Source organism: Gossypium hirsutum, chromosome D12 (assembly GCF_007990345.1).
Source record: "Gossypium hirsutum isolate 1008001.06 chromosome D12, Gossypium_hirsutum_v2.1, whole genome shotgun sequence".
NCBI classification, from domain to species: Eukaryota; Viridiplantae; Streptophyta; class Magnoliopsida; order Malvales; family Malvaceae; genus Gossypium; species Gossypium hirsutum.
In genome coordinates this window covers 43,969,482-43,978,217 of record NC_053448.1, presented here as the reverse complement: position 1 = coordinate 43,978,217, position 8,736 = coordinate 43,969,482, and the positions used below count along the sequence as shown (strand labels likewise).

At 37.5% G+C, this 8,736-nt stretch overlaps 2 protein-coding genes and 1 long non-coding RNA gene across 3 annotated transcripts; 2 read left to right on the top strand and 1 right to left on the bottom strand.

Annotated features, from left to right (window-relative positions):
* The first annotated feature begins 288 nt into the window (after window positions 1–288).
* LOC107946038 (uncharacterized) lies at window positions 289–1,986 on the top strand. Its single transcript, XM_016880218.2, has 3 exons — window positions 289–834; window positions 1,044–1,141; window positions 1,376–1,986. The coding sequence occupies exons 1-3, from the start codon at window positions 703–705 to the stop codon at window positions 1,842–1,844; spliced, it is 699 nt and encodes a 232-aa protein (XP_016735707.1). The 5' UTR covers window positions 289–702; the 3' UTR covers window positions 1,845–1,986.
* LOC107946037 (probable protein disulfide-isomerase A6) lies at window positions 1,938–5,478 on the bottom strand. The gene is made up of 11 exons (XM_016880217.2): window positions 5,071–5,478; window positions 4,642–4,726; window positions 4,421–4,518; window positions 4,241–4,296; window positions 3,977–4,094; window positions 3,819–3,846; window positions 3,639–3,727; window positions 3,380–3,536; window positions 3,169–3,293; window positions 2,940–3,039; window positions 1,938–2,342 (listed from the first exon to the last, which is right to left on the bottom strand). The coding sequence occupies exons 1-11, from the start codon at window positions 5,217–5,219 to the stop codon at window positions 2,271–2,273; spliced, it is 1,077 nt and encodes a 358-aa protein (XP_016735706.1). The 5' UTR covers window positions 5,220–5,478; the 3' UTR covers window positions 1,938–2,270.
* Window positions 5,479–6,391: 913 nt separating this feature from the next.
* Window positions 6,392–8,163, top strand: LOC121224137 (uncharacterized). Its single transcript, XR_005921676.1, has 3 exons — window positions 6,392–7,540; window positions 7,622–7,714; window positions 7,903–8,163. It is a non-coding gene; the product is annotated as an uncharacterized lncRNA (long non-coding RNA).
* Window positions 8,164–8,736: the final 573 nt, after the last annotated feature.

Here is an 8,736-nt window from a genome sequence, read left to right as displayed (position 1 = left end):
TTTTTATTGGATGTTAGTGATAGTTAAAATAAAATGAAATGAAAATAATAGTTTAATTATCAAAATGAGATTAAAAAATTTTAAATTCGAAAAAAAATGTATACTTAAAAATGAAATTATAATTGAAATACTAAAACAATGGATTTTAAATCTAGACTTTCAATTGGTTCAATCATCTAGTTTAGCGCCCTTTTGTATGGCGATTAGTGTAAAAACAACGATAATGGTGAAATTAAATACTACAATAATGTTATAGCACGAGACAAAAAGAAAACTAAATGCACGAACTCTAAATTTTATTTAAATAAATTATTAAAATCACAAATATTTAAACATAGAAAGAAACTACAATTCATTTAAAATCTGGTTTAAGTCTTTGTTGGGATGGATATATCAATCTGTTGCTACTCCAATTGATTCGTTCAATTCCAACAATCATCATTGGAATCGAAATGAAAATCAACACTAATAACACGCGTCCAAATGTAAAAACATATGAATCGATATCTATCATAGACCCGCAACACAGGTTACCAGATCTTCTCCATCTCCATCTCCTCTTCTGTCTCAATCTTTTTCACAATTTATTCTCTGTTTTGTCTGAACATCTTTCTACTCTCTCGTCTTAAAGCAAAGAAAAAAAGCAGTCGATTTCCTTCTCTCTAAATTCAAATTTATCCCACTCCGGATAACAAAAAAACAATGGGCCCTGAATCGAGCTCCGCAACACTATCATCATCATCGACACCGTCTCCATCTGGGAAACGAAGCAGAGATCCCGAAGATGAGATTTATATCGATAATCTCCACTCTCACAAGCGTTATCTCAGTGAGGTTTCATAGTTTCTTTTTCCCTTGTTTTTTAAATGCCCAAATCATCAAAGTTTCAACTTTTTGTAATCTTTGTCTAAATAATTTTACAATATTATACCCGAAGTTCTGGGTAGTTGTTATCTCCACGTACGATTTGTTTGTTTGTTTCATCGGATTATTTGCATTAAAGGGACTTCAATTATTGAAAAACTAAAAATACTTTTGGGCAGATAATGGCATCTAGCTTGAATGGATTAACTGTTGGGGACCCACTTCCTGAAAATCTCATGGAATCTCCTGCTAGGTCTGAAACCATGTTCGATCCCAGGTTTGTTGTCTGTCTCAACCTTAATCAACTATTTTTTAAGTTACCCTGAAATATGAATGTGCTATTACTGTTTATGTTGAGTTCAATACCGTTATAAGTGGATTCGATCGTGTGTAATTTATCTTTCTATATCCAATTAGCTCTTTTTTGGTGCTAGAAATAGAAGGTGCGACGGCTATCTATGGCTATATTGTAGTCTGCAACTTGGTTCACTCATCCTTGTTACCTTTCCAGGGATGAAATGTCTTGGCAATATTCATCGATGTCCGAAGATTCGGATGACTCGAGATTTTGCGAGACACCTATGATGAGTACTTGTTTATCCCATTCCGATAGCCGGCCTACTAGTCCTGGTTCTCCATACCGATATCAAAGACCAGCGAATGGTGTCACCTCTGCTCCTTCAACTAGTTCATACCCTTTGCACGGTAATGTCAGCACCATCGGTTGTTCTCAGCCACGCCAAAGAGGCTCGGATTCAGAGGGACGGATCCCATCCTCACCGAGTGATATCTGCCACTCAGCTGACTTACGGAGGGCAGCACTCTTGCGGTCCGTGCAGATGAGAACACAACCTTCCAGTCCGTCATCATTTGAAACGCCAGTTGAGGATAGAGAATATCAGATTGAGGAGTGTTCTACATTGGGCATCTCAAAGCCTGAATTTAGCCAAGAGAAATCTTTGCATAGTGAAAGTGGATGAATACGGTGATTAGAGGTCTTCCATCATCGTTCACCCTCTTGTTTCACATGCTTTTCTCAAAATCTGGCCTACGGAACCTTTGTAAAATCAGTCTACTGTTTAAACGTGTTATTTCACATCTATATATTGGTTTAATTCAAAATAAGTTTCCAGGAAATCTATAATAGTAAAAACAGGAGCAAAAATTCGAATAAATGCCGAGTGAAATCACTGGTCAAAACTAGTTTTAGGAGAGAATTCCATCATAAGAACTTTTACTAGTTACTGGTGCTGCGGCACGCAAATGGTGCTCAAGTCCTAATCAAGGCCTAGCGATTTGCTGCTGAAAGATACCCAAAACATAAAACGCTAAGATGTTCCCAGTCCTTGAAAACGTCGATGAAACTTGAACCCACCGCAGCACTAGACGAGGTGAAATACATTGATCTAAGAAGATGCAAATGTTGATAGGATGTTCTTCTTGATCGTGAATTCATCAGCTTTTGCTGGGCTTAGTGACTGCATCAAGAACAAAAAAAAAAAAAAACTCATGGTTCAGAACAATCACCACTGAATATTTTAACCGTTGGCAACTAACGGTGTAGAGCCAAGTGGATCCCAAATACTGGCAACCTCAAGCTCGACTTGAAACTCAAGGTTTTGATACTCAAGTTGAGCTAGGTTTTGATACTCAAGTTGAGCTCAATCGAACATCAATTTCTAAAATCGAGCTCGACTCGAAACAAAATTGAGCTTTGAGTAGCTCAATCTCGATTAACTCATTCACACTTGAGCTCCTTCAACATGAGGGTAAAAATGCAATTTCCTAATATAGAGATATATTGAAATGAATAGCTCGATTAGGCTCGTTAGCCATTCAAATCAAGCCATTATAGTGTTCGAATTCGGCTCGACTGATAGCTCGAGCTACTCAGCTCAATAATTACCGAATTGAATTCGAGTTTCTTCTAGTTGATCTCAAATAGCTTACAAACATTATTGTAAATGACCCTTATTAAGATATGGCAAAGATGATTCAGGGCACCATCCTGTTAATTAACTGTAACAGTCAAACCACTCACCATATGTACTTCTATTACAATAGTAACTCTTTACCTTGTCAAGCATGCGCTGCAGCCGCTCAATTTCCTTGTTGGGGTAGTCAGCACCTTTCTCTAAACAGCTTTTAGCAGCTTTCAAGTATATCTTTCCATGCCTGACAACCAGCAATATGAACATTTATACATAGAAATAATATTAGTCCTTTGACACAAAATTTTAAAATGGAAAATAGGTACTGATGAGTTCTCCTTTGGAGCTTAATATTGAAAAACTAAATGAATACCTCGCGGTAGAACCCTTGAGCTTCTCAACTTCCTCTTCAATCTTGGAGAAGACTGCTTTCTTCTCGTCGGCAGAAGCAGCCACAAACTCCTTCACTAATGCATCCAAACTTGACAAAATACCAGCCTATGCAAAGAAAAACGAGAACAATTAATCCATATAGAAGTATTGATGACAAATATGGTGTACCAGCCTACATATGAGCTACCAACCATTGAAGTTAACTGCCCTTTTGCATCACGACTGGTCCCACATTTCTCGTTGATGAAAGAAACAAAGTCATCTAAATCCCTGCCACCGTCGTAGTCTTCGCCAGCTTTGTTACCTTTAGGGAAGAATTTCAATGTTGGAAACCCACTTATTCCATACCTGCAACAAAAGCATAGGCCTTAAAACCCACTGATAACTCCCTAATTGTTAACAAACACTTCATAAAATAAAACCGAGCTTGTTGGATAACTCCATGCTTACTTTTCAGCTAGATCCCTGTATTTGTCAGCATCTAGATTAGCTATCACTACATCTTCCGATTTAAATGCCGTTGCTACCTTTTCATAGGTCTGTAGAGACAAAAACAAAGGTTTAGAATGCAGATCCCCACTTGTACCAAAAGAATAATGCCTACTTTATTAAACAAAGATAGATGCTTACAGGAGCAAGGTTTTTGCAATGGCCACACCTGGCAGAAAACCAACCCAGAACTTGGTCAAAACAAGTTCATATAAAAAGGGAGATGGAACTAGAAAAAGCCCTTCGGTTTCCCTCCAAAACAGTAATATTACCAACCCAAGAAAAAAAAACACGCTTACCAAGGTGCATAAAACTCAACCAACACATCTTTGGTTTCATCAAGGACAATCTCATCAAAATTATCCGCATTTAGCACTGCAACATTGGATGGCAAAGTGGCTATCTTCACATTAGTCCCTGTCAATACATCAGTTTAGCAAAATCATATTGTGTTTTGACTATTTTGGGTATCAATCTACATTCAGAAAGTCAACCACACACAAGAAAGAAGTAATGGCAGACCACAATAGGAAAATTCTTCGGAAGGAAAAAGACATATGTACCTTCTTCAGTGTTAACAAATTCAGCAAGTGCCTCAGCCGTGCGTGGTCCTTCATACCTAGGTAAAACAATTTTGATTTACTAAGACCATGGTTTAAATAAAAATATGAGTAAAAGAAACTAAACATAAAACAAGACCTAACTGTCAAAAGATCTGTTCCAACATGTTAATTTATACTCACTTTTTAGGTTCCAAAGAGCCTTTAGGAAACCATTGAACAGTTGGGTAGCCTTGAACACCATATTTGCTGCATAAACTCTTATGTTCATCACAATCCACCTACACATAGCAATAGCAAGAAAAAAACTTCATTATAGTAAAAAAATTTCACAATTCGAAAAGCCTCGATAAACAATAATTCATAAATCAACAAGCAAAGCTATGTAATTATAAATCACAAACCTTTCCAATCAAGACGGATTTAGCCTTCTTAAAACTTGCCCCGAGCTTCTCGTACTCAGGAGCTAGCTTCTTACAGTGTCCACACCTGTAGTCCGAAATCAAAATAACATATATTCAGAATATAACTAGCTGGATCTTAAGTTTTTTCCATAATCTAAATCCATACTCAGAAGTATACCAAATTCAAAACAAAAAAAAGAGGAATATCTTTAGCAACAATTCAGTGACCTAGAGAGTATGATCCTAAGAAACAAACATCAGAACCAAAAAAATGAATAAGAGAAAACAACCGATGTTCAACTATGACTTGCTGAAGATAGATCTAACGATCGATTAATGAGGATCTACTCTAAAATATCAAAAATATACAACATAAACACTAATCTAAAAAAGAAATGAAAAACAATAGGCGATAGAAAAATTATTTACCAAGGAGCATAGAACTCGATGAGAGCTCCTCTATCTTGACCAACTTCCTTATCGAAGTTCGCTTCGGTCAGTACGACGACGTCATCGGCCAAAGCTGAAGCTAACAACAAGGCCAGAGTTCCAAAGGCTAAACAGATCTGAGACTTCATTTTTTTTTCTCTCTTCTTCTTCTTCTTCTTCCTCTGTTTGAATCTCCCTCTGGTTTCTTTATTATAGCAAGTGCTAGCCGGTTGGTTTTTTTTTTTTAATTTCTACTTTTTTATATAAAATAAGTCTTTTCTTTTTGGATAAATTTATCCAAGGACGATACTTTGAAAAACAGGGACTATGTGATGACGTGGCGAATTTTGAATTGTTGAACTGAAAATCATGAGTAGTATATTGGTGTATTGTTGTACGATGATGCGCGGATATGATACGCTCCATGGCTATTGGTAAAGCGTAGGCTCAGTGACGTGTTTATAATGACGTGGCATGCTGTGATAGGTTCGATTGTCGTGGAGGAGTTTTAGGCTTGGAGCCGCCGTAGCCCAATACCTTTGTTTACAAAGGACTGTCTTAAGTCTTAACCCAATTAGTTATGTAGGATTGGGCCAAAACCCATTTTATATACTTTTCAATGAAAACTAAAAATAATAATAAAACCATTCTCCAATAAAAATGGTGTGGTTTTTTTAATTGGTATATTTACACATTTAATCCTCAACACTTACACATTCTTCCCATCAGAAATTGAAAATAAAATCCCCCATTATCTAATAGGTTAAGTTTATATCCAATAAGGAATAAAAGATGTAGAGATAAATATTATGAACTCATGAGTTGAATATGATTTATTTGTCATGGATTGAAATGTAAAAAAGAAGAAATTTGAATAATTAAAGGTTTAAAAAGAGAAGATTTGCTAAAGAGTCTGTCGTTCCACTCACTCCAAATGATATGTATAAATGCAGTCAATGGAAGTTTGAGAATGCAAACTATGAGAAACATTCTTTCAAGTTTGAGAATGCAAACTCTTGAAACCAAGTCCCAATAGGTCTTGTAATACCACAGAGAACCAAAATCAATCCCCAAAGCCTTCGGGAAAATTCACATTAAAAAAAGATATGGTCTCTTGTTTCAGTAGCAAAGGAACATGGAAGGCAGTTGTTATCAATGTTTAAGACTGTTAAAGTAGCTGTTAATAAAAGAAAGTTAGTTATTAGTTAGTCTTCTGTTAAGCTAACAGTTAGGTTGTTAAAGAAGTTACAGTACTCATCTGTTACTATAAATGCATGTATCAGCTCATTATAATTTTTCAATGAAGCTTATTATACTCATTCAATGTTATAGTTCTTGAGTATAATTCAACATTGTATCAGATGTCCATCTCATCCTGGGATTGATGTTTTAAGTTTTTGTTTTGTTGCATGGATCTACCATTAAGTCCATCCGTTGTTCAATCTGCTACTCCCACGATGGCGTCTAATTTCACCAATGGTGTTATTGATAGTAGGTTCTTCTCTACCAAGAAGGTTAGTATTCTTCTTGATGACTCCAACTACCTTTTTTATGGCGGCAATAGGTTCTGTTGGCAGTCAAAGCTTATAAGCTTCAAAGCTTTCTTGACTTGTATATTGTACCACCTCCTTCGATGGTTCCAGATGATGATGATGTGCCTCAAGAAAATGTTGAGTTCACTAGGTTTGAACAACAAGATAGTGCTCTTGCTTCCTGACTTCTGTCCTCGGTAAGTCAAGATGTTCTTCATCATCTCATTGGCCTCGACACCAGTGCTCAGATTTGGAATGCTATTGTGGCGTTATATGTCAGAAAACTACTTCTCGACTGATATTCTATCGTTGTGCCTTGCACTCTCAACGTAAGGGTGATTTGGCTATGAAAGAGTTCTTGTTGAAGATAAAGTCTTACTGTGATAATCTTGCTAGTTGTGGGGAGGTCATCAATGAACATAAACATATCACTGCTATTCTCAATGGGCTGCCATTCGAATATGAGTCAATTGTCTCAATCATTCTCGCTGGTCAACTTTCATACTGCGTTTAGAATGTCACAACCATGCTAATTGATGTTAAGGCTAGACAGCAAGTCACGATGGCTGAGATTCCTAACTCTGCCAATTTAGTTTCTCAACAACCTGAAGAGTCAGTTACTAATAATTCTGCACCAGCTTATCATCTAACAAATTCTCGTGGTTGTGGGCGAGGTCGTTCTTCTGGAGCCTGTGTTCAATGCCAGTTATGCGGAAAAATGGGACACCTAGTTGATCAATGCTATCACAGGTTTAACGCATCTTACAAAAGCTCTAGCTATAGGCCTTCATCACAAGCAAATATGTGCATGTATGCACTTGGCCCATCTCTCTAGACACTACTTGTTGTGCCAGTCATGCCACCTATGTTTCCACCTTCTCCGCCCACCTGGTCCTACCAGTCAACACCTACATCTAACTGGGCACGTCCTTTTGTTGGTGACCCCTTGCAACAGGCTTCATCTTTCTCTTCTACTGTCTTACAAACGCATGCTTTAATGGCTACACCTGACATTGTAGGTGACTCCGCTTGGTATCCTAACTCTGGGGCGACACATCACCTTACTCACTCTGCTGCCTTCCTCAGTGATAATCTGTCTCACAATGGGCCAAGTAAGGTTTATGTTTGAAATGGTAATGCTCTCCCTGTTTTATGCTCTGGTCAGTCCTCTCTGTTCACTAGGACACGACCACTTTACATGAAATATCTATTGTATACACCTGGAATAACTAAAAACTTACTCTCTGTATCCAAATTCACAAGAGACAACTTGGTAATGTTTGAGTTTCTCCCTACATAGTGTCAGGTACGCGACTTAAGGACCAAGGAGGTACTTCTTGAAGGCTCAGTGCACCATAGCTTGTACAAGCTTCATTTGAACGATGCTTTCAGAAATACTCAGCCTACTCGCACAGCTCACTATTTTACAACTAGTGCATTTGTTCCTCTAAGTGTGTAGCACTCTAGACTAGGGCATCCTTGTAAAAATACATTGCTCAAGGCTTTACAACATTGTAATGTGTCATTCGATGCCAATAAAGAATTGTTTACTTGTATTGCATGTCATCTAGGCAAGGAACATAAACAACCATTTCCTTCTTCAGTGTCTTAATATTCTGCTCATTTGCAATTGGTGGTAGCTGATGTTTGGGGACCAACTCCAGTATCTTCGAATGGGTTCCGTTACTACGTGGCCTTTACTGACGCCTGCACTAGATATACATGGTTTTATTTCTTGCATAAGAAGTCTGAGGTTCTAACTGTGTTTCCTCATTTTTACAGACAAGTCAAGCGAGTTTTTGGTTTACAACTTCAAACTTTGCAAACAGATGGAGGGGGTGAGTTTCAAGTTCTCAAGCACTATCTTGCTCAACATGGAATTATGCAACGATTCACCTGTCCTTACACCTCGGCTCAAAATGGTCTCGTTGAACATAAGCACCATTAGATTGTTAAATCAGGTATTTCCATGCTTGCACAGGCCTCCATGCCTGTAACCTATTGGAATGATGCTTTTAGCAGTGCTATCTACCTCATCAACAGACTACCTTCTGCTCCTTTAGGCTATATCTCTCCATATGAAAATTTGTTTCAAACCAAACCCAACTATTCATTTCTTAAACCTTTGGTTGTC